This window comes from Muscardinus avellanarius (assembly GCF_963383645.1).
Source record: "Muscardinus avellanarius genome assembly, chromosome: 22".
Lineage (NCBI taxonomy): Eukaryota > Metazoa > Chordata > Mammalia > Rodentia > Gliridae > Muscardinus > Muscardinus avellanarius.
The window spans coordinates 6,575,275-6,601,752 of NC_137808.1; the positions used below are offsets into that span (position 1 = coordinate 6,575,275).

General features: G+C 40.7%; 1 protein-coding gene across 1 annotated transcript in view; it reads left to right on the forward strand.

The window, feature by feature from the left end:
- Window positions 1-14,988: 14,988 nt before the first annotated feature.
- Window positions 14,989-26,478, forward strand: part of TMCC1 (transmembrane and coiled-coil domain family 1) — a gene marked incomplete at both ends in the record, with an annotated part of 82,001 nt that continues 70,511 nt past the window's right edge. Inside the window, one exon of the mRNA XM_080718031.1 lies at window positions 14,989-15,555. Coding sequence (XP_080574157.1) covers window positions 14,989-15,555 — 567 coding nt within the window. The remainder of the gene's footprint in view (window positions 15,556-26,478) is intronic.

Below are 26,478 nucleotides of genomic sequence, written 5' to 3' on the forward strand. Positions count from 1 at the left end.
AGTGTTGGGAATCCAACAAAGGACATTCATTGTACATGCCAGACAAGTACTCTGTCACTAAACTCTATCTCCAGTCCTGAGGTCAGCTTTTTTATTTTTTATTTTTGGTACTGGGTGTTGAACCCAGAGGTATTCTGCCTCCAAGTTATACCCCCTGGCCTGATTTTATTCCTTATTTGGAAACAGGGTCACACTAATTTGTGAAGGGTTTTGCTAAATTGCCAAGGCTGGCTTCAAACCTGAGATCTCTTGTCTCAGCTTCCCGAGCACTGGGATTACAGGCATGCCTGAGGTCAGCATTGTCTATAAATGGGTTAAGCACTGGGCATGGTGGCACATACTTGTAATTCCAGTACTTGGGAAGCTGAGACAGGAGGATTGCAGGTTCAAGAACAGCCTCAATAATGTGGTGAGATTCTCAGCAACCTAGTGAGGCCCTGTTTCAAACTAAAAAAAAAAAATAATAATAATAATAGAAATAGGGATATGACTCAGAGGTAGAACTCCCTTGAGTTCAATCCTCAGTACCAAAAAACAAAAAAAGCATTAAGCTGGATATGGTAGCACACATCTATAATCTCAGTACCTTGGGAGGCCAAGACAGGAGGATCACAGGCTTGAGGCCGGCCTCAGCAACTTACACTCTGTTTATCAACAGTTCCTCCCATTTTATGGCTCAGTGGTGTCCCATGATATGGATATCAGAGTTTGTTTAAACATTCAGCTATTAAGGGGCACTTGTGTTATTTTTAGTTTGGGGTACTACCAGAAAGGTTTCTGTGAGCATTCCTGCATACTTCTTATGTGAACATATATTTTCATTTCTCTGGAATGCAGTTGCTGGGATGGGTGGTAACTCTGTATTTAATTTTATAAGAAGCTGTCAGGCTTTCCAGAACCGCAGTATCATTTTACATTCCTACTAGCGATATGAGCACTAATACACTTTTATTGCTTATTCATTCTTTTTCTAAAATGTAAGTGGTAGTAGATGACAGAAACTTAAGAAGATTTATGTAATAAAGAGTCATAAAATGCAAGCTCTGTGCATTGACATTATTTTACTAGAACATACGGTTACTGCCAGAAGAATAAAATTAGTTGTTCTTGGTGTTTGCTTTGGCAGTCTTCCGTTGACCTTGTTTGAAGAGACTAACAACTTTGACAAATGAGGTAGGTGTGTTGCTAAACTTTCATCCTAAGGCATTTGGTAATTTTGGAATATGAAGAACCGGTTTCTTTCTTAATTTTTTCTTAATTTTTCCTTAATTTTCACTATTTCACTAGTAGTGTTTATTTTTTCTAAAGTATTAGTGATTTATGATACTAGAATTTTTATGTGTAATAGGATCTTAAATTTTTGTTCATTTTTTAATTTTTTCATGAACTTAGTAATGTTTTTATTACTTAGAATTGTTCAAACACCTTTGCAAACTGTTTGCTTACCATCAAAATAGGCAATTTTCTAAGCAACTATGTCCATACTCAGCTTTAGAACAGTCACTGAAATAGCGAGGACTTTTAGGCCAAGGAAGCTGTCCAAGAATTCTGTGAATGAGGCTGAGGATTGACCTTGCCAGAACTCATGGGGAGGATGTCTGTCTTGTTTTGTGCGGTGGAACAGGGTATTTCATCCAAACATTGCCCTGATTTCTTCTCTTTTTCCCATTGAATTGTTTTTTTTTTTTTTTTTTACATATGCAGAGATTTTAATTTCTTTAAATGTTTTTTTCTTTTGCGTGTGTGTGGTACTGGTGATGGAACGCAGGGGCATTCTGCCTCTGAGCTACACTCCCAGCCCTATTTTTTATTCTTTATTTTGAAACAGGGTCTCACTGAGTTGCAGAGGGCCTAAGTAGTAGCTGAGGCTGTCTGCGAACCTCGATCCTCCTGTCTCAGTCTCCCAAATGCTGAGATTACAACTGCACAACACCATGCCTGGCTAAATGTGTTTTTGGGTTTTTTTGGTGGTACTGGGGATGGAACCCAGGGGCCTTCTACCTCCAGGGTATACTCCCAGACCTATTTTCTATTTTATTTGGAAACATGGTGTCTCACTAAGTTGCTGAGAGCCTCACAAAGTAGCTTAGGCTTCGAACCTGTGCAGTCCTATCGTCTCAGCCTCCCAAGCATGGGGATTACAAGCGTGTACCATCATGCCCGGCTAAATGTTATTTTTTGATAAAAATACTTTATGTGCCGGGCGTGGTGGCGCACGCTTGTAATCCCTGCGCTTGGGAGGCTGAGACAGGAGGATCACACGGGTTCGAAGCCAGCCTCAGCTACTTAGTGAGGCTCTCAGCATCTTAGTGAGACCCTGTTTCCAAATAAAAAAAAAAAGGTCTGGGAGTATAGCCCGGAGGTAGAAAGCCTCTGGGTTCCATCCCCAGTACCACCAAAAAAAAAAAAAAAAAACCCAAAAAACTTTCTGTGATTTATCGTGGGATAAGTTGAGTAAGAGTTTCATATTTTAAGACAAACTAAGGATTTATCTTTGCTTTGGGACTTGACAATTAAGTATAAAAAATCCCATTTTGTTTTGAAGCCTGTAGTCACACAGATTGAGATGGCTGTATTTTATTCAGTGAAGTTAGAGTTTCTCATGTTTCTTCAGGTAGATAGGATACAATCAGAAGAAAGCCTTTTTAAGTACATTTCCGATGGCAGCTAAAGGGACCTTGCTAAAGGAAGTGTAGTTAAGGATGATGATGATGGGGCATACATAACCTGGTGGTGAATGGTTTGTGATTCCTGGCAACTGGATTTTGACAGGCAATCTGGACCATTTTTGATGATTCTTGAGCATAGTTCCATACACTTAGCTGTGCAGTACATTTTTATTGAGCCTCCTAGACAATGCGGATAGAATGTGGAGCAAAAAGTGACATGGTATTTCCCCTGTAGAGCTTAGGGTCTGGTAGACAGCATAGTATCTGCTTAGAAACTGCCTACATGTGTTCTTCTGTATACTTTAAGTAATTTTTAAATTACATACAATACTTAACATGATGTGAATGTTATATAAATAGTAGTATATTGTTAAGGGAACAGTCACGAGAAAAAAGTCTATATTCAGCTGGGATGCAGTTTTCTTATTCAGACTTTGATCATTGTGAAGCTGGTTGAATCTACAAACTCAGGGCCCATGGGTATGGAGAGCCAACTCTTTGGAGCTTTTTTTTTTTTTTTTTGTATTTTATAACTAAGTTGACTGCATGCCTGCTAAACATGTTTATTTAATGGGATTTATATAATGTTTTTTTAATTATTATTCTTGAGCCACTCTACTGACAGCTTTATTTTTCTTTTCTTAAAAGCTAGAATTAGCTGGGCATGGTGCACATGCCTGTAATCCCAGTACTGGGAGACTGAGACAGGAGGATTGCAGGTTTGAGGCCAACCTCAGCAACTTAGTGAGGCCCTCCCCAACTTACTGAGACCCTATTTCTTTTTTCGTTTTCTTTTTGTGGTAGCAGGGATTGAACCCAAGGGCATTCTACTTCCAGTTACATCCTCAGCCCTATATTTTTCTTTTTTCTTTTCAAACAGGGTCTCAGTAACTTGCAGAGGCCAGCTTCACTAAGTAGCTGGGGCCAGCTGTGAACCTGCAATCCTCCTGTCTCAGCCTCCCAAGTATTGAAATTACAAGAGTGTGCTACCACACCCGGCATGAGACACTATTTCCAAATAAAACATAAAATAGGGTTGAGGCTATAACTCAGGTAGAATGCTTCTGTATTCAGTCTCCAGTAATGTGTGCGCATGCACACGCCTAGAACCAGGCTTTCAGAAAAGCACGGAGCACATGCTGGAGCGAAAGGCCAGTGCTGCAGAAGCCTGTGGGGTATGCGTGTTCAGTAGCTTTGTGACTGCTTGTTCTCGATTTGTCAAAGTATTTTTGGCTGGCTCTGTTTTGTGAGTTGTGGTTTATTTGGATACTTTGAGTAGTGACCCTGGGAATGAGTGTGTAGTGAGTAGTGACCCTGGGAACGAGTGTGTTGTGAGTAGTGTTTGGAAAGCTGTTGCATAGGTTGCTCAGGAGGGAAAGACAGGAATACTTGTGCTGAACAGATCTGAAGTCTACTGGCTTAATCCTCTGATCAAGCCTTTGGAGCAAATGCCAATTTTATTTATTTATTTTTGCGGGACTGTAGATTGAACCCAGCAGGGGAATTCTACTTCCAAAATACACCCCAGCCCTATCTTTTATTATTTATTTTGAAACAGGATCTCACTGAGTTGCCAAGGGCCTCACTAAGTAGCTGAGGCTGTCCGCAAACTGTGATCCTCCTGTTTCAGCCTCCTGAATGCTGGGATGACAAGCGTGCGCCACCACGCCTGGCTCTGCAGATGCCAATATTTTGATGCAAGTTATTCCACATAAAGGACTTGGTGATTGAAAGGCAGAAAGTAAAATTTAATGTCTGTGTCTCAGGTCTGGCCAGAATACATAATACTTTTTGTTAGCCTAGGGCTTCCCCCATGCACGTACTACCACTGAGCTACACTGTACCCAGCCCTTAAATAAATAATATTGGTGAGGTGAGTGTAGAATACGCTCTCTTCAGTGTCAGTAAAGAGTAAGGAAAAAGTAAACTTCTTTTATAATCTCTTTTGACTCTGGTGGAATAGTCTAGTGTCATATCTTTAAGGCTGTTGAATAATAGGAAAGGACAGTCAAGAGAATAGAACATTCACACATGAACGGGATAAGTAGAACAGTGAGGTAGTATGATCCCTCCACATGTTTTTCTATTATCCAGTTCTTGGGAGACTGAGACAGGAAGATCCAGGTTCAAAGCCAGCCTCAGCTACTTAGTGAGGCCCTCTGTAATTTAGTGATACCTGTTTCAAAATAAAGAATAAAAAATAGAGCTGAGGATATAGCTTAGAGGTAGAATCCCCCTAGGTTCAATCCCCAGCACCACAAAATTAAAGAAAAAAGAAATTGTACTTTATTAAAATGTCTGCCTGCCTGCCTGCCTTTCTTTTTTTCTTTTTTTCTTTCTTTCTTCCTTCCTTTCTTTCTTTCTTTCCTTCTTTCTTTCTCCCTTTCTCTCTCTCTTCTTTCTTTCTTTGATGGTACTTCATTGATTTCAAGCATTCACCACCACACCCAACTTAATAAAATACAATTTTCAAATACCTAATATAAATGTTAATTGAAATAGAATTTATGATCTTGCATTACATGTAATCATTCCTAATGGATATGTACACACATGTATACATATATATTCAGATATAGGTATATACATAAATATATAAGAATGTTATATTTAGTATGCCCTATAAATAAATGTACTAGGTATATATTCCTTCTTAAGTCTTACTCCTCTTTTTCTTCTTCTTTTTTTTTTTGTGGTGCTGGGGATGGAACCCAGGCACATTCTACCTCCAAGTGACACCCCCAGCACTATTTTGTTTTTCATTTTTAAACAGGGTCTCACTAAGTTGCTGCCAACCTCACTAAATTGCTGAAGTTGGCTTCAAACCTACAGTTGTCTCAGCCTCCTAAGTACTGGGATTACTGGTGTGTACCACCATGCCCAGTTTAAATTTTACTTGTAAGGTTACTTTGTGGTCACGATTTGGTGTATATTTCGTAGTAGTAAACCAGTTTATAGCAAGCCTGGGATGGTGGTTCATGCTTCTAATCCTAGTACTTGGGAGGCAGAGACATGCGGATCACAGGTTTGAGACCAGTCTCAGCAACTTAGCAACACCCTGTTTCAAAATTAAAAAAGGGCTTGAGGGTATAGCTTAGGAGTAGAGTGCTCCTGGTTTCAGTCTCAAGTACCAAAAAACAAAATGCGGACAAGCAGCTAGAACTTAATAAGTATTTACTTTGTGCCTGGCTGTATATTAAGTTCTTTCCATGCATACATTGCCTAGTTTATTCTTTACAACAACACCGTAAGATGGGAAATATTTTTATATCCACTTTAAAAATGAAATTAAGTTATTTGCTCAAGGATCCGCAAATTGTAGGCAAGGGAGCTAGAGTACTAGAATGTTTCAGATAAAGGAAGCCGAGTCATTAGAGGAATGAGGATAGGAGATGGGGGGGGTGTTGGATTGGAAGAGAGCTTAGATGCATGAGTCAGCACAGTGGTGCGTGCCTGTAATCCCAGCTACTCAGGAGGCTTAGGCAGAAGGGTCACCGAGTTTGAGGTCAGCCTGAGCAATACAGCAAGACCCTGTCTCAAAAAAGGAAAAGGAAAGGAAAAGTGTAGAGATAATGCAGTGGGCTTAGAGAACAGAATCAAGCACCCTTTGAGGTTTGTGGACAGAGATTTAAAGTGTCATTGGTCAGCAAGGGTGTGTGGGGCTTTTTTCCTTGTCTCCTTCAGTTGCAAGGGTTCAGTTATGGAATAGTATTATCCACGAGAGCTGGCCGAGGTGTGCGGGTGTGTGCAAGGGAATGTTTGTGAAGACAGACCTGAGAATCTAGGCAGGGCTTATTTTAGGAGATAGGTTGAATTAGAATGGGAATGTAGCTATTTTTCTGTGAATAGCTAGTCTTTTCAACAAATGGTGCTGAAACAGATTCCACACACAGAATAATCTCAGCCCTTACCTCATAGTATACTGAGAATTAGTTAATTAATTATATGGCGCTGGGGATTGAACCCAGGGACGTTCTGCCTCCGAGCTACATGTTGTCCATTCTGTTTCATGACCTGCAAAGATGTGTATCACCAGTAGAGTCATTGACCTCTCGATTGGCCCAGACAGACTGTGGTTCTTGCTTTCTGGCTGGAAGTCTTGGCCCACATCTTTCTGCTTATTCATCTGTCTTCTCATCCTTCAGAGTTCAGTTAAAGCCTCTTCTTCATTAAGCTGTTCCAGATAAATCCAGTCCTAGCTGATCTTCCTAACTTGTGGTGGTAAATGCAGTCTTCCTCACACACTTCAGCACTTAACTGTGTTGTTTTGTACTGTTTTTCTTATTTTTGCCCCAGCATGTAAATCTTGTTTTTTTGTCTTACATTTCGAGTCTCTTGAGTGCAGAATATTTAGCCTGACTAGTGCTAGGTGCATAGCAGTTATCCCAAAATACTTGTCTAATTAAATTGTTTCTTTGGTAATGACTATTAAAAGCTAGTTTTCCAGAAATTTTTTAATTTTGGTGCATTTTGATTCTCAGCTGGACATAGTAGGGTTTTTAGAATTGTCTTTGAGTTCCCCGGGCGTGGTGGCGCACGCTCGTCATCCCCGCGCTTGGGAGGCAGAGACAGGAGGATCGCGCAGGTTCGAAGCCAGCCGCGCTGGTTTAACAGACCCTGTTTCCACATAAAAAAGTAAAAAATAGGTCTGGGAGTGTAGCCCATGGGAGTGTATCCCGGAGGTAGAAGAGCTTCCAGGAACCCCAGCACCACCAAAAAAAAAAAAAAAAAAAAAAAATTGAAGATACACTGGTGGGCACTGCTTGAAAAAAATGCTTATTTGTGAAGTTGTGGTGTTTTCATATATTTGCTTTATTTTCCATGTTACTTGAAGACTAGAGTTAGGGGAGTGTCCAGTACCCTTTTTTTTGCAGTACTGGGGATGGAACCCAGGGGCATTCTACCTCTGAGTTATACCCCTGGTCCTGTTTTTTATTCTTTACTTTGAAACGGTCTTACTGAGTTGCAAAGGGCTCACTAAGTAGCTAAGGTTGTCCGCGAACCTGGATCTTCCTGTCTCAGCCTCCCAAATGCTGGGATTACAAGCGTCCACTACCATGCCTGGCTGGAATGTCCATTACTTATACAGTATGATTGTGTTAAAATATGTGTTATACCAGATGACATTTGTTATTTTTTCTCTCTCTCTTTCTTTTTCTTTTTTCTTTTCCTGTGGTATTAGGGGTTGAACCCAGGGGTGTTCTACCTCCAAGTTATATCCCTATCCATGATATTATTATCTTTTTTGTGGTACTGAGGGTGGAAACCTTTTCTATCTCTGGGCTAAACTCCCACACCTATTTTATACTTTATTTGGAAACAGAGTCTCACTAAGTTGCTGAGAGCCTCACTCAGTAGCTGAGACTGGCTTCAAACCTGTGCGATCCTCCTATCTCAGCCTCCCAAGCGCTGGGATTACAAGGATGCACCACCACGCCAGACTATTATTTTTTATTTTGAAACAGAGTCTCCCTAAGTGGTGAGACTGGTCTTGAACTTGCAGTCCTCATGTCACAGCCTTCCAAGTACTGGAATTACAAATATGCACCACCATGCCTTGTTTACTTTCTTTTTTAAGTTCTCACAGGTTAGTATTTTTTCCAAAGTGTCTTTATCTTTTTTTTTTTTTTTTTTTTTTTTTGCAGTACTGTTGATTGAGCCCCAGGGGCATTCTACCTTCGAGTTGCACCCCCACCCTACTTTTTATTCTTTATTTTTTATTTATTTATTTATTTTTTCAGCACTGGGGATGGAATCTAGGGACATTCTACCTACGAGCTACACACCCAGCCCTATTTTTTATTCTTTATTTTGAAACAGGGTCTCACCGAGTTGCAAAGGGCCTCACTAAGTAGCTGAGGCTGTCCATGAACTGCTGTCTCAATCTCCCAAATGCTGGGATTACCAGCATGTGCCACCATACCTGGTTCTATTTTTTATTTATTTATTTTTATTTTTTTATTTTTGGTGGTACTGGGGGTGGAACCCAGACGCTTTCTACCTCCGGGCTATACTCCCAGACCCTTTTTTATATTTTATTTGGAAACAGGGTCTCACTAAGTTGCTGAAAGCCTCACTAAGTAGCTGAGGCTGGCTTTGAACACGGGCAATCCTCCTGTCTCAGCCTCCCAAGCGCGGGGATTACAAGCGTGTGCCACCACGCCCGGCTTCTATTTTTTATTTTGAAACAGGATCTCACTAAATCTCAGAGGGCCTCTCTAAGTAGCTGAGGTTGTCCGCAAACCTGCGGTTCTCCTATCTCAGCCTCCCAAAATATTGGGATTACAAGCGTGCGCCACTACACCTCAGCTTTTTAAAATTCTTTTTCTTTTTTCTTTTTCTTTTTCTTTTTTGTGCTACTGGGATGGAACCTCCAGGGCTGAGCTACACGTACCCCGACTCTTTTTCTTTTTTTTTTTTTGAGGTTCTGGGGATGGAACCCTGGGGCATTCGACCTCCGAACTACACTCCGTGTCCTATTTTTTATTCTTTATTTTGAAACAGGGTCTCACTAAGTTGCAGAAGACCGCACTAAGTAGCTGAGGCTGTCCGTGAACTGCCATCCTTCAGTCTCAGCCTCCTGTATGCTGGGATTACAAGCATGTACCACCATACCCGATCCCAGCCTTACTTTTTATTTTTATTTTTTTATTTTATTTTTTATTTTTTGGTGGTACTGGGGGTGGAACCCAGAGGCTTTCTACCTCCGGGCTATGCTCCCAGACCTATTTTATATTTTATTTGGAAACAGGGTCTCACTAAGTTGCTGAAAGCCTCACTCAGTAGCTGAGGCTGGCTTCGAACCTGTGCGATCCTCCTGTCTCAGCCTCCCAAGTGCAGGGATTACAAGCGTGTGCCACCACGCCCGGCTTTTATTTTTTATTTTGAAACAGGCTCTCACTGAGTTGCAAAGGGCCTCACTAAGTAGCTGAGGATGGCCATGAACTGGGATCCTCCTGTCTCAGACTCCCAAATGCTAGGATTACAAGCGTGCACCACCATGCCCAGTTCAGATTGTCTTTATTCCTGACTGACTGACTGTATGTATGTATGTATGTATGTATGTATGTATGTATTTTATGTGTGGTGAGGGGTACTGGGGATGGAACCCTTCTACCTCCGGGCTACAATCCCAGACCTATTTTATATTTTATTTGGAAACAGGGTCTCTTAAGCCAGCAAGGCTGACTTCAAACCTGTGCGATCCTCCTGTCTGCCTCCCAAGTGCAGGGATTATAAGCGTGCGCCACCACGCCTGGTTATTCCTGATTATCTTTTTATTATACTTTTTAAAAGTTAGAAAATACTAAAAAGTAGTAGAAAGATACTACCCTGGTCCCTCTCATCAGCGGGAGGTAAGGACTGTTAACATTGTATTGTATGTACTTGGGTTTCCCTTGTACCTTTAAAAAGTGTCCCCGTCTAAATGTCTCACTGTGTCATTTTAATGCTTGCTTTTCAGCTTTTCCTAGCAGGATTCCTGTACACCCCAGAACTACTTGAGGAGCAGTGATGAAGGCAAGTATTTAACTCTTTATAATAAAGTCAGTGAAATTAACAAATCAAAAACTTGGGTCAACACATCTATCAAAAAAACAAAACAAAAAAAATGTAAAGGAATAAAAAAACAAAGAAAGATTGTGTAATTTGGGTTGGTTTTATAGACTACCTTTCTAAACATTCCTCAGATTTTAAACTGTACTTTTTTTACTTACTCTTTTACTTTAGAGCGCTTGTTTCATGTTAACTAATGGCATGTCTTTAGCAAAACTGTGGTAGAAAATTGTTAAAACTTCTAAGAATTTAACAGAGTTACCTGAAGTGCCTGGTTTGTGGATGGCTGTCTTTTCTTCTCTCTCATTCCTTCCTTTTTTTCCTTTTCTCTCATGTCCTTCTTTTTCCTTTCCCCTTGATTTCTGGTTTACCTAAAATAACTTTGCTTTTTAAAAAAAAATTTTGCAGGTCTGGGGATGGAACCCAGAGGCATTTGACCTCCAAGCCACACCCCCTGCCCATTTTTTTTTTTTTTTTTTTTTTTTTTGGTGGTACTGGGGTTCCTGGAAACCCTTCTATCTCCGGGTTACATTCCCAGACCTATTTAATGTTTTATTTGGAAACAGGGTCTCTTAAACCAGCGAGGCTGGCTTTGAACCAGCGCGATCCTCCTTTCTCCGTTTCCCAAGTGCAGGGATTACAACAAGCGTGCACCACCACGCCCGGCCCAATTTTTTTTTTTTTATTCTTTATTTTGAAACAGGATCTCACTGAGTTGCAGAGGGCCTCACTAAGTAGCTGAGGCTGTCCGCGAACCACAGTCCTCGAGTCTCAGCCTCCTGAATGCCTGGATTACAAGTGTGCACCACCAAGCCCGGCTATAAATTTCTTTTTCTTTTTTTTTTTTGGTGGTACTGGGGATGGAACCCTTCTACCTCCAGGCTACACTCCCAGGCCTATTTTATATTTTATTTGGAAACAGGGTCTCTTAACCTGCGCAATCCTCCTGTCTCTGCCTCTCAATCGCAGGGATTACAAGTGTGTGCCACCACGCCTGGCTATAACTTTGCTTTTTAAAGAAATTGTGTGAATAAAAGAGAAGCCAATATTTTTTTCTCATGAAAGTATGAACTAGTTTGTATTGGCTTTAGAGTTGAACTTGTTTGTGTTAAGCCAGGGACATAAATTCAAATACTTGGATAATTTTATAGTGGTGGTTATTATAGCATTATCACATTTGGCAAACACTGAAAGGTGGCCTTGAAGATTTTCTGTATGGAACATTTTAGCAAGTTTAAAACTCTGGCCATATTTCTTGTTGGTGCTGCTATCACAGCAGTGATGTAGATAATAGCTATAAGTTTAAGTACCGGATTGCATTTTACAATCAGAACTAGTTTGTTTTTCTGAGGGTTTTTTTTTTTTTTTTTCTCTCTCTGGAACTGGGAATCAAACCCAGAGCACTGCACTTGCAAGACAGGCGCATTGTCACTGAGCTACATCTTAGCCCCACCAGATTATTTTTCTAATGTTTACCTTTTAACACTTGTTAAAGCTTAATTTAGATTTCTTTAGGGCACCATGCTATGTGAGCTTATGCCCGCTTGTAAAATGAAGATAAGTCTACCTTTAGAAATCTTGGGATTCATACTACTAATTCATTTCTACTACCTAATCTCTGTAGTCGTGAAAAGAGCTTGGGTTTAGAAACCTCAGCTTTCCAAATGTTGAAATGGAAACTGACACCATTTCAGGTATTTACAGGAAAATGCTAGCATTTCTTTGTCATTAGTTATGTTTCAATTAATTGAAAATAAAAGATTTATACATGCTAGTAAAACCTCAGAGAACGTTATTGACATTGAAAATGTGTCATACCTTTTTTTTTTTTTTTTTTTTTTTTTTTTGCGGGTCTGGTGATGGAACCCAGGGGCATTTGACCTCCAAGCTACACCCCCTGCCCTATTTTTTATTCTTTATTTTGAAACCAGGTCTCACTGACTTGCAAAGGGCCGCACTAAGTAGCTGAGGCTGTCTGCGAATTGCGATCCTCCTGTCTCAGCCTCCCGAATGTTGGGATTACAAGTGTGCACCACCACGCCCAGGGATTTAGTGTCTTAATCAGCTTTGGCACCACTCTTTTATTAATGGTATCTTTTAATCTTATGGGATAATTTACTTTGTACATTTTACTTAGAATAATAACAGTAAAAACCAATTCTCTTACTTACCTAATACAGTGCAAATAAGCAAAAATGTAAACTACCGCTTCATTATTAATCAGCCGGCTACTTTGATGTCCTCTCATCTCAGAGTCTCAATGGGTCAATGTGATGGGAGAAGAGATTAGTTGGTGTACACTGTTCCTGGTTTATCTTGGTGTGACATGGCCCTTTTTCTCTGCAGAGATTAGAAATAATTCAGTAACTATTAAGTCTGCTGGACAAACTTCTGAGGAATAGTGAGGATAATTAATACGTATACTACTGGCAACATTTCTGCTTGGAAGGAGCCTCAGAAAACTGTACTGGAGGCCAGGGCAGTCATTAGTAAGAGTTAAGGGTTTCTTTCTTGACCATCGCAAAGGCACAGAGACAAACAAAAGCAAGGACACAGTCAGGGCAAGGGTAGGAGCTCCAGAGGAACGGCAGGATTTCAGTGGGTCTTAGAGAGAGTGAAAGGCAGTGAGATGTTTCATTAGGGCTGCTCTGCATTTGCTTCGTTTAGGAAAAAAGCGATTTCTGGTATTTAGAGAGTCAGACAATACCCTTGAGAGAGGAACATCTTTAATGTTGTCACCTGGTTTCTGCCCCCGAGTTACAAAGACGTCACCAGATGAGGAAACGGGTAGCAGAGCCACAGTAACAGTGTCCAGGCGATGCGATAAGAGGGTCTTAGTGCAGTCACCCTCTGAACTTGGTTTTTTTTTTTTTTTTTTTGGTGGTACTGGGGTTCCTGGAAGCCCTTCTACCTCCACTGCTAGACCTATTTTTACATTTTTATTTGGAAACGGTCTCCTAAGCCAGCGCGTGGCTGGCTTCGAACCTGCGCGATCCTCCTGTCTCCGCCTCCCAAGCACGGGGATTACAAGCGTGCGCCACCACGCCCGGCCCACCCTCTGAACTTGTGTACCCTGATGTCAGCCAGGCAGCCACCTGTTGGCCAGGTGTCTGTGTTTCCCCAGCACACGGTCACGTAGGGCCCCATTGGTAGTGGCTTAGATTGTTCAAAGTACATTGTAGTGTAGGGAGTCTTTTTCTTATTTTTGGTCCTGGGGATTGAACTTAGGGCCTTGGGCATGCTAGCAAGCACTCTCCCACTGAGCTCCACCCCCCAGCCCAGTTTTAAAGTCTCCTAAACAAAAAGTTGAGGGAAATATGGAAATACAGAATCTCCTACATGTTTTGCCCTCACTAGCAGCTTCTGTGTATTTATAAGATTTTGTTTTATATGTTTGTACAAACTCAATAAAAAAAACCACTTTGTATTAAGGAGAAATCTCATCCCCTCCCATTCAGCCCTTCCCCCACCTTTTTGGCATGTGATCTCAGTAACCATGGCAATTGTGCTGACTTTACCTCTCTTAGTTTCAGCTTCCTTTTAAAACGTCCTGCATTTAATACTGGTGTATTGGTTGCTATTTGGCTTTTTATTTTCTCTCCTCTTCTGTCATACCCACTTACTATATTACTGCTTTGCTTTTGAGTTTGTATGGATATATGGGAAGCTTTGGTCAGGAATGATACTATTGAGAAGGATTTCTTTGAAACTCCGTTCTTTTGTGTGTGTGTGTGTGTGTGTGTGTGTGTGTGTGTGTGTGTGTGGTACTGGGGTGGAACCCAGGGGCTTTCTACCCCCGGGGTACACTCCCAGACCTATTTTCTATTTTATTTGGAAACAGCCTCACTGAGTAGCTGAGGCTGGCTTTGAACCTGTGCGATCCTCCTGTCTCAGTCTCCCAAGTACTGGGATTACAAGTGTGCACCACCATGCCTGGCTGAAACTTTGTCCTTGATGGCTGGTGCAAAGTCTCAGTCTCTCTGAAGACTGATTCTGTCTGGATTGTTCCTCATATGGTGTCAGAAAGGTCATTTGTGCTTCAGCAGAGAATTCAGTGTACTGGATTTTTATACCCCTTTGTCTTCTCAAAAGAGCGATCCTGACACCTCTAATTACCAGTGAGCTTGATGAATACGCATGGTAACAAGAAATTCCTGCATCCACTAAAATCCATATGAAATTAGTTGGGGATATCCACTTATTATTTGAAAGTACTGAGTTTCAGCATGTAGGTAATTGACTATGGTTACAAAAGACAGGAATTAAATTGCCTCAAATAAACTAAACATATCCGACAGTCTTTTGACTTATTTCCTAAGCAATGGCTGTTCTGTCAAATACTAATGTGTCAATTCCAAGATGACTTCCCTAATATCCAGTTTTTCATGTACTGAAACTCATAGGGATTTTTGAACAGTGTTGCTATTTTCATTTCCTGTATACTTGTTTTGGTCCTTTTTCTTCTAGAAAATAATTGTTACCCACTATCTAGAAAACTATCTTTAAATCTTCTGATTAAAGATTGCTTAATGATAGTGCCTATATGTGTTGTTACTAATGGCATGGTTTTCTTGTTTTAACACTGGAGTTTCTGCATGAATTTATGATACAAGGTTCTTTTCTTTCTTTTTTAACATTAGATAGGCATGAAGCCTCCGTCCACAGCTGCATGCATAGTCGCTGTTGAAGCAAATGCCTACCTAATTTGACAGTCTTGGTGTGTTTAAAATTTTTTGAGTTTGCAAATAAGCATATAAGTCTACTGATGGAGCCTTCAGGCAGCGAACAGTTATTTGAGGACCCTGATCCTGGAGGCAAATCCCAAGATGCAGAGGCCAGAAAGCAGACAGAATCAGAACAAAAGTTATCTAAAATGACCCACAATGCTCTGGAGAACATTAATGTGATTGGCCAAGGCTTGAAGCATCTCTTCCAGCACCAGCGCAGGAGGTCGTCAGTGTCTCCACACGACGTGCAGCAGGTTCAGACAGATGCAGAACCTGAGGTGGACCTAGAAAGCCAGAGTGCGTGTGCTGAGATTGATGGTGTCTCCACCCACCCTACAGCTCTGAACCGAGTTCTGCAGCAGATCCGAGTGCCACCCAAAATGAAGCGCGGGACGAGCTTGCATAGTAGGCGGGGCAAGCCCGAGGCCCCAAAGGGAAGTCCCCAGATCAACAGAAAATCTGGCCAGGACATGGCAGCTGTTATACAGTCAGGCCGGCCCAGGTCTTCATCCACGACTGATGCTCCCACCAGCTCCACCGTGATGGAAATAGCTTGCGCCGCGGCTGCTGCCTGTCTTCCAGGAGAGGAAGCCACTGCAGAACGGGTGAGTTTACAGATTTCCTGTTAACTCACTGTTCCTATAGACGTGTGTATCTCACGCCGCAAGAAAAGTGTTCAGTTGATTTTTTTGATGTATCCATTATGTTTGAAAACTACCTGCTTCTGCCTTAGCCATCTGCTACGAAGCCACTCCAGTTTTTAAAGTAGATTCTTTTTGGTTTCTTAGCTAGATTTTTTTTTTAAATTCAGATTTGGCAAGAATATTTGTGCCTGTTTGCAAAACAGCTTTAACTTGATGATGGAGTTTGGACTTGGCAATTATGACATGTTGAACACAGAAGTTCTGTTTTGCTTTACTTTCTTAGGTTTACTGATGTCAGTGTTTTCCCCCTACAGAAAAAACTAATTAATAAATACATCCAGTCTGCTACAGTGCTATATAAGTATTTTCATCTCCACATATATACTTAATACATTTATGCTGTAAAACTTGGTCCTCGATTAAAACATCATCTTTGAATTCACAAAGGCATATTGACATAGTTATGAGCAATATTTTCTCAGAAGTGCTCTATGATTTGAAATTTTAGAAGTTAAATGTTTTGCATTTGAAAGAAACATACACTAAGTATAGAAAACTTTGAAAATGCAGAAATGTAAAGGAAGAAAAAAACTATTGCCAGTATTTTGGTGTGTTTTTTTTACATATGTTAAGGAAATATTATACACCAATACTTTGAGGTATATTATTACTTATGAAACATACATTGAAGAAAATTTAAATGTATTAAAATTAATATTTTATATATAACCAGAATGTTATTAAATGTACAATTTTGTTTTTTAAATTAAAACTCATGAGCATTTTTTCATACTTATAAACATTTTACTGTAGATTTTTATTAATTGCATAGTCCAACATTTTGTTGTCTCAGCTTCCCAAATGCTGGGATTACAAGTGTGTACCACCATGACCAGCTAGGCGGCGTGTTTGAACACATGCCATTTTCTCTTTAATTTTAAAACATGCCTATGTTCTGCTTTGATAGACTGTATTTTCTCATTTTTGCTGATTGACAGCAGAGGTATAGGAAGTATGGCCATGGTTTCATAACTAGCCTGTTTCACAACTGGGATGTTTCAGAGCTTGAGTAATAAGTCTATGATCTTTGGTGTTTCAATTAGATACGTTTTAATTGCTGCTATATTCCAGGTACCTGTCTGACTTGAGAGAAAGATTTTCTTTGCAGTACCGTATTGTGTCTCCATTATTATGTATTGCACATTGGTCTAAGTACTTGGGAGACACAAAGGCACGAGGACTTCATGTTTCTCTTTTTGCACTTTAAAATGTTAACTTCATTCCTGTATATATAATGTGACAGAAACCAACAGCTAATGGCCTTTAATTTATGACAGTTAAGGGATAGTTTTTTGTTTTTGTTTTGTTTTGTTTTTGGTGGTACTGGGGATGGAACCCAGGGGCCTTCTACCTCCGGGCTACACTCCCAGACCTATTTTATATTTTATTTGGAAACAGGGTCTCTTAAGCCAGCTGAGGCTGGCTTCGAACCTGTGCGATCCTCCTGTCTCCGCCTCCCAAGCACAGGGATTACAAGCGTGCGTCACCACGCCCAGTTGGAATAGTATTTTATATAGAAGATTGTCTTGTGTGTGTGTGTGTGTGTGTGTGTGTGTGTGTGTGTGTGTGTGTGACTGGGTATTGAACCCAGGGGCATTCTACCTATGATCTACACCCCCAGCCCTATTTTTTTTTTGTTTCTGTGTGTGTCTGGGGATGGAACTCCAGGGGCATTCACCCTCGAGCTACACCCCCTGCCCTATTTTTTATTCTTTATTTGGAAACAGGGTCTCACTGAATTGCAAAGGGCCTAAGTATCTGAGGCTGTCTTCGAACTGCGTTCCTCCGGTCTCAGCCTCCCAAGTGCTGGAATTACAAGTGTGCACCACCATGCCTGGCTTATTCTTTATTTTGAAACAGGGTCTTACTGAGTTGCATAGGGCCTCATTAAGAAGTTGAGGCTGGTTGGGCATGGTGGCGCACACTTGTAATCCCCACACTTGGGAGGCAGAGACAGGAGGATCGCACAGGTTTGAAGCCAGCCTTGCTGGCTTAAGAGACCCTGTTTCCAAATAAAAATATAAAAATAGATCTGGGAGTGTAGCCCAGAGGTAGATGGATTTCCAGGAACCCCAGTATCACCAAAAAAACAAACAAACAAAAAAGAAGTTGAGGCTGTCCACAAACTGGGATCCTCCTGTCTCAGCATCCCAAATGCTGGGATTACAAGTGTGTGCTACCACACCCGGATAAATCTTTCTTTATTTGTTAATATTTTATTTATTTATTTATTTATTTAACTTATTTTGCGATACTGGGGATGGAACCTAGGAGCATTCTACCTCCAAGCTACAAAACCCAGCCCTATTTTTTATTCTTTACGTTGAAACAGGATCTCGCTGAGTTGCAAGGGCCTCACTAAGTAGCTGAGGCTGTCCGCAAACTGCGATCCTCTTGTCTCAGCCTCCCAAATGCTGGAATTTACAAGTGTGTACCACCACACCTGGCTTTACACCTTTTCTTTACATAGCAGTAGTAAACCTGGCATCTTGGTGCATGCCTGTAATACCAATATGTTGGAGGCTGAGACAGGAGGATCTCAGGTTGGAGCCCAGCTTTGGCAATTTAGTGAAACCCTTTAGCAACTTAGTGAGACCTTGTTTAAAAAATAAAAAGGACTGGGTTTATCCAGGTGTGGTGGCAGCCTCAGCTACTTAGTGAGGCCCTTTGCAATTTAGTGAGACCCTGTTTCAAAATAACAAAGAATAAAAAATAGGGCTGGGGTATAGCTTGGAGGTAGAGTGCCCCTGGGTTCAATCCCTAGTACCATAAAAAAAGAAAGAAGAAAAGAAAAGAAAAAAAGGACTGGGGGTATAGCTTGGAGGTAGAACATCTCTGGGGTTCAATCCCAGTACCAAAGAGAGGAATAGTAGTAAATATTTTCAGCTTTGCAGTCCTATGATATCTCTGACAACTACTCACCTTTGCATTTAGCAAGAAAGCTGCCCTCCACGATATGTAAATGAATGGACATGGCTGCATTTGGTTGTGGTGTTAGTGGTCAGTATCCGGGCGTGCTGGACCTTGCCTGCTCCTGTTTTGTGTACTAAGCATATGTGAATGAATAAAACATGAAAATCTTTGCCTTTGTGGAGTATACTATATAGAAAAGGGAGATGAAAAAAATGTAAGTAAGAGCTGGGTGTGGTGGCGTACGCTTGTCATCCCAGCATTCGGGAGGCTGAGACAGGAGGACCGCAGTTCGCGGGCAGCCTCAGCTACTTAGTGAGGCCCTCTGCAACTGAGTGAGACCCTGCTTCAAAATAAAGAATAAAAAATAGCGCTGGGGGTGCGGCTTGGAGTCAGAATGCTCCTGGGTCTTGTGATTATTTTTTTAACTCTTACTGATAAGAGTTCGACCTATAAGTATTACTTAAACTTCTCTTCGTGTTCTGGGTGTTAATACTTTTCACTTGGTATGCTCACCCACAGCCATAGTCACCGCTGAGGCATCTATTCTGAAGTGTACTTTTAGGTCATACTTTGCAGTGTGTTTGGTTCTCTTTCTCACATTCTGTGTTTGTACATGCATGATGACATGCAAATATTCATACTATCCAATTTTCTAAACATAGCATGTAAAGCTGAACTGTTTCATTAGATTTCTTTATAGCAAAGACTATTCCACAAGTGAACTAAGTCTTAAGTGTCCTAAATTGGAGGTTAGCACTCTGAAGTGTGAAAGATTAATAAGTCATATTACAGACTTCGTACCCAAAGACCTTATAGTTTTGTTGAAGAGGCAAAAATTACAAAAGTGGCATTTAAAAAGCACCGTGATATAATGTAACCAAGTTCAGAACGTCGGGAGCTTGTGGTTTTAAACTCCAGTTATTTCTGTTTCTAAATAACAGTGTGACCTTAAGGAAATTAAACTCTAGGTTTCATTTCCTTCAGTTTCAAGATGAGGTCATCTTAGTAGATAATATTTAATGTTACTTCTTATTTGAAAATACTATAAATTAAACTTGCTGTCCTTTCCATTTTTTATGGCGCGCATAGAAAATTAAAATATCTGTCCAGTACAGCAGGACAGGCTGCTGAGTCTTGAGAGATGAGGCAGTGGGTTGGTTACCGCGGCCTCCGCCTGGAGTGCTGAGTGACGGAGTACTGCAGCTGCTTGTATCCTTCCTCGGCAGTAGAAAAGCTTCGGTAGAGGACGATACGGAATCTGGTGTTGCTGAAATTAAGGGCAGTAGAAATCGAGAAGGGAGAACTCAGTGTAGGGCCAAGTGGCCGGGGCTTTGCAAGATGCCTTAGGAGCACGAGGTCCAGCCGGTGTCCATCTTTCCATTGTATGACAGCACAAAATAAGCACATAACCAGGTGACAAAGGAGTTCAGATGCGGGCAACAGAGCACCCCAATTGTGAGCCTCTGGAAAGCTAGGACCATGCATATTAGTGAGCTGTCTTCATATACAACATAGAACCCTAGGGTCTAACCAGCTAAGGATTAGTCGGACTTTTAGGGGGAAATTAGATAAATTGGGAAAGTGTATGAATGAAGAGGTGGTTTTAAAAATTATAATTTAGGAGAAAGGCCTTTGAATTAGTGATGTGAACGTGAAGCTAAATAATTTTGATGAAATGATTGGAAATAAGAAGCACTCAGATTTTTGAAAGGGTCATTGTATATTAAAAGTATATGAGGTTCTTTGAATAGCTGTGGTCAAGATGGAACCTTTAGCTGGGATTCCTAGTGAAGATACCAGAGCCCAGCCAAGAAGTAACTGTCGTGACTGGGCATGGAGGCACATGCTTGTAATCCCCGTACTTGGGACACTGAGACAGGACGATCACAGGCCTGAGGCCAGCCTCAGCAACTTATTGAAGCCATTAGCAACCTAGTGAGATCCCGATTAATAAAAAAAAAAAAAAATAGGACTGCAGGTGTAGCTTAGAGGTAAAACTCCCTTGGGTTGAATCCAAAAAACAAACCAAAGCGTAACTGTCAGCCAGGCGTGGTGGTGCACACCTATTCCAGTACTTGGGAGACTGAGATAGGAGGATCACACAGCCAGCCCTCGCTACTTAGTGAGGCCTTTCACAACTCAGTGAGAGCCTGTTTCAAAATAAAGAATAAAAATTAGGATTGGGGGTATAGCTCAGAGGTAGAATGCCCTTGGGTTCAATCCCCAGTACTGCCATGAAAAAACAAAAAACCAACCAGTAACTGTCATGTACTCTAGCATCTTCATTTATTTCTATGGGAAAAGTCACTGAATTTCAGTGTTTAGAAATGGTTTGTAGAGCCGGGAGTGGTGGCCCGCGCTTGTAACCCCAGTATTTGGGAGCCTGACATAGAAGGACCACAGGTTTAAAGATAGCCTCAGCAAGTAGTGCGACTCATCAATCTAGCAAGACACTGTTTCAAAATTAAAAAAAGATAAATAAAGAGGGCTGGGGTGTGGTTGGAGGTAGAATGCCTTTGAGTTCAGTTTCCAGTATGAAAAGAACAAAACAGATGGTTTGTAGCTTTTGAGTCTTGCCTAACAGGTGCATTCCTCTAAAATCTACTTAAAATATTATCAACAATGCCATTATTTTTGTAAATCAGTTCTATTTAAATGTTTCTTATTATCCCAGCTTCTTGGGAGGTGGAGGCAAGAGGATTACAAGTTCGAGGCCAGCCTCAGCAAATTAGAGAGGCAACTTAGTGAGACTCTGTCTCAAAATGAAATAAAAAGGGCCAGGGATGTAGCTCAGAGAGATAGAGTGCTCCTAGATTCAATCTCGAGTATAAAAACAGCAATAACAAAAACAAACCTTATTTAATAAATTAGTAACAATAAATGTGAGTTTTTCTGCCATAAACTCTGATAAAAGATAGGCTTAATTAGAAGAAAGTGGGAAGGTCGATACAAACTTTGGGTCTTCTGAAGGGAAATTTTTAGTTATTTACTTTTTTATTTTTTGTGGTACCAGCGATGGAACCCAGAGGCCTTCTACCTCCAGGTTATGCTATTTTATATTTTATCTGAAAACAGGCTCTCACTAAGTAGCTGAGGTTGGCTTCGAATCTGTGCGATCCTCTTGTCTCAGCCTCCCAAGTACTGAGATTACAAGTGTGCGCCACCACGCCTGGCTGAAGGGAAAATTTGATGTGACTGGTCATAGTTCTCTTTTAAGAGCTTACTATATCATTTTCCTGTTTGTAGGCAAATTTAGGAAAAACAGTGTATCTTTATTAGGCTGCAGTTTGGGATCTCTTTGGAATCACTTAAAATATGGACAGAGAGAAAAAGATTTTTCATAATGTCTGGCTAATAACTGAAATATAGAGAAAAGAAGAAGGGATTTGAGGGAGAAGCATATGTGCAAATTAAAGAAATTTCTGTTCTCCCAAGGGGGAAGAGTAAGATAAGCAGTAATGGTAGAAAGGATAATTCCTGTTTTGACCACCAGGTGGTGATCTAGACCAGGGAAATGGTACCTGGAAGTGAGGGGCAACTGTCTACTGACAGGACATTGACTGAACTCTGGGTGATATTTTGAGAAGTATACAGGAAGGAGGTCATAGGATATGGGCTGTATGGAACACATGTGACTGTGATACATGGTAAATGCTCTTCTAAATACCGAACTGATGAGCTGGATGTGGTGGTGCACCCAGTATCCCCAGTACTTGGGAGGCTGAGACAGAAGGATCCCAGGGTCCTGGCCAGCCTCAGCTACTTAGCAAGGCCCTGTTACAAAATAAAGAATAAAAATCTGGGTTGGAGGTGGAGCTCAGAGGTAGAATGTCCTAGGTACAATCCTCAGTACCACCACCAAAAAAAAAAAAAAAAAAAAAAGAAAGAAAGAAAGAAAAGAAAGAAAGAAAGAAAGAAAGAAAGAAAAAGAAAAAGAAAAAAAAACTGAATTCAGCTGGGTACAGAGCTCCACACTTGTAATCCTGGTATTTGGGAGGCTGAGATGGGAAAAATCACAGGTTTGAGGACAGCCTCCGTAAGTGGTGAAACTCATTAATCTAACAAGACCCTGTTTCAAAAAATAAAAATAGAGTTGGGGGTGTAACTAACAGGTAGATTGTCCTCTGGGACACACAGAAAAAAAGAAAGAAAGGAAGGAAGGAAGGAAGGAAGGAAGGAAGGAAGGAAGGAAGGAAGGAAAGACAGACCAAATTGAACCCTGTGGAAATGGGGTAGACAGTATAAGAATAGATAGGATTTAATGTTAAAAAAAATCAAAGGCATCTTTTTTTTTAAGTCACAAGATTTTTGGGGGAGAGCCATTGAGAAAATAGATTTTCTTTTCCAGTAAATACAATGGCAGTCTTTATTTTCTGTGTAATTTCAGTTGGATTGCCAGCATTGTCAAGGGAATGTCTTATAGGTAGTTAATAATGTGGGATGAGAACGAACAGTGGCCCTTAATTAGAAACGAAAATGTCTTCTGAGTTTTTAGCTCTCCCTGAAAAGCACTTACAGAACAAAACTTGACTGGCAGAGCGGGTAACTTTTAGGTTTATTTACTCCAGCTCTGAGAACCATATACATATGACTACATCCTTTGCCTAACACAGTCTCCTCTAATAGAGCATAAATACAGTAATGTAGAAAAGTAAAGATATAGATAGGATGCTCTTCCCTAATATGTGAGAGTTAGGGAGAAATGGGTCATAGGAGGAACTCTTGGAAGAGGATCAGTAACTTTTAACTCTGTTTACATTGTCTTTGGATATACAATATTTTTTTTTATTTTTTAGGAAGTTTATTTACTCTTTTGTTGCCTGTGCCATTGAAATCATATCCAAGAAATCACTTCCAATTTCAATGTTGTGAGGTTTTATGACCCAGATTTTCTTCTAAAAGCTTATAGTATTAAGATTTATATTTAGGTCTTTTATCTATTTTGAGTTAATATTTGTATATGTGTTAGGTAAGGGTCCAATTTTATTCTTTTTCATTTATTATTATTTTTCAACAATATTTAGTTAAAAGACTAGTATTTCCTCCACCAAAAGTTCATGGAAACCTTGTCAAAAATAACTTGACAATGTATGGAAGAATTTATCTCTAGGCTTTTATTTAGCTCCAATGGTTTATATATCTGCCTTTAGAACAGTACTACACTGTTTCAATTATTGTAGCTTTATATGGTTTGAAATCAGAAAATATACATCTTCTGGCTTTGTTCTCCTTTGAGACTGTTTTGGGTATCTAGAGTCCATACTCCATATCAGGATAGATTTTTTCTGAAAAATAAATAAATAAATGTATGATAGTTTCACCTAAAAAAAAAAAAAAGAAAGAAAAAAATATTCTCTGGTAAGAAAGAAAGCAAAAAGAAATATTGAAATGTTATCTTTAAGTCATCAAAAGTTTGGTACCAGACAAATGAAACTGTTATGTGAGATTATCAATGTTAATACTGTATAAATTGCTATAATACTAGATGTCAACCAGTAAGCCAAGCGTGGGAAGGAGGGATGGGGAGGGAATGGGGTGGGGATCGTGGTAGGGGCTAACTGGGCGAGATGTGCATGTATGTCTACAAAAGTATTTTCTTTATACCACTATGATGTATGAATACATTGCACCAATAAAAAATAAATTAAAAAAAAGGAAAAAATAAATAAATAGTTAAAAAAATAGATAGGATGCTCTTGAACTTGATAAATTTGTTATGCAAAGTTCAACGCTATGATTGTTTCTTAATGTGTTTGTAGCTGGACTTAGTGGTGCATACCTGCAGCCCTGGAACTTGGGACAGGAGAATCCCACATTCTTGGCTAGCCTCAGCAGCTTAGGCCCTCGGTAACTTACTGAGATCCTGTTTCAAAAAAAAAAAAAAAAAAATAGGTCTGGGGTTCCATCTCAGAGGCAGAATGCCCCTGGGTTCAGTCCCCTGTGCCCCCTCCCCTCAGTGTGTTCATCTTTTTTTTTAATCTGAAGGTATATTCTTTCTTTTCAAAAGCATCAGCTTTTATTTTGAGGACTCAACATCATGCAAAGTAGAGTTTACCATTTAAATTTAACTTGTTTCCTTTGTCCTACAGAATAGTAACAGGCTTTTGGGCAGTCAGACCCCTAAGGGATGTAGCATGTGGCCCGCTTCTGCTTGCCCACTAGTCTCTTGAGACTGGGTGCTTCATCAGCAGCCTTCAGGCTGAAGAGTGGGGCGGAGGACTTTGGCACCCAAAGTCCATGGTTCTTGTTTATCCAGAACACTGATACAAATCTTACTTCCAAAGACTTAGGACAAATCAAGAGCATATATTACATAAGATGATTCCTAGAGTAGACTGGCTTTTCTTCAGGGATCACAACGCACAACGTTTTATCTCAAGAAAGTTAGGCAATTTTTGAAAGTCAGTACAAAATTGAACTATTTGTTAAAGACAGATTTATTTTTTATTTATTTTTTGAGGTACTGGGGAAGGAACCCAGGGGCATTCTACCTCTGAGCTACACCCCCAGCCCTGCTTTTTATTCTTTATTTGGAAGCAGGGTCTCACTGAGTTGCAAAGGGCCTCACTAAGTAGCTGAGGCTGTCCGTGAACCACGATCCTCCTTTCTCAGCCTCTCAAATGCTGGGATGACAAGCGTGCGCCACCGCGGCTAAAAACTGATTTATTTTGATGTTACATCATTTTGATCTGTGATCCTCGTCAATACCAGCAGATTAGATTTCACCTTTGAAGTTTGATACTTCAGAGGCACAATTAATACCCACTACTCATTACTTCTTGTCTCTCATTTTGTGTGTAGACAAACTTTGAACACATCCTTTTCCTAAATAGAAACATTTTAAGAGCCGGGTGTGATGGTGCACACCCTCCCCAGTACTTGGGAGGCTGAGAAAGGAGAGAATCGCAGGTTCGAGGACAGCCTCGAGAAATCGTGAGACTCTCATCAACCTAGTGAGACCTCGTTTCCAAATAAATGAAGCTGGGTGTGGCGGTGCACACTTAAAACCCCAGCATTTGGGAGGCCGAGACAGGAGGGTCACAGGTTCTCAGCCAGCCTCAGCTACTTAGTCATTTTGGAACTTAGACCGTGTTTCAAAATAAAGAATAAAAAACAGGGCTGAGGGTGTAGCTCAGAGGCAGACCGTCCCTGGGTTCCATCTCCAGTACTGCAAAAGTAAATAAACAGCCGGGCGTGGTGGCGCACGCTTGTCATCCCCGCGCTCGGGAGGCGGAGACAGGAGGGTCGCACAGGTTCGAAGCCAGCCTCAGCTACTGAGTGAGGCTCTCGGCAACTCAGTGAGACCCTGTTTCCAAATAAAGTATAAAATAGGTCTGGGAGTATAACCCAGAGGTAGAAAGACCCTGGGTTCCACCCCCAGTGACCACTTAAATAAATAAATAAATAAATAAATAAATAAATAAAATAAAGGTACAAATAAGAAATAAAAATTGGGTTGGGAGTATAGCTCTAAGGTAGAATGTCTCTGGACTCAACTCCGAGTACCACACACATAAAACAAGAACCATTTTAAATATATAAATGTTTGGTTTTTTTGTGGGTTTTTTTTTTTTTTTTTTTGGTGGTACTGGGGGTGGAACCCAGAGGCTTTCCACCTCCGAGCTATACTCCCAGACCTATTTTTATATTTTATTTGGAAACAGGGTCTCACTAAGTTGCTGAGAGCCTCACTAAGTAGCTGAGGCTGGCTTGAACCTGTGCGATCCTCCTGTCTCAGCCTCCCAAGCGCGGGGATTACAAGCGTGCGCCACCACGCCTGGGTTAAATGTTTGATTTAAAAATTTATCTAGCTGGGCATTGTGGCACACGCTTGTAATCCCAGTACTTAGGAGGCTGAATCAGCAACTTAGTGAGACCCTGTTTCCAATAAATTATAAATAGGTCTAGGCG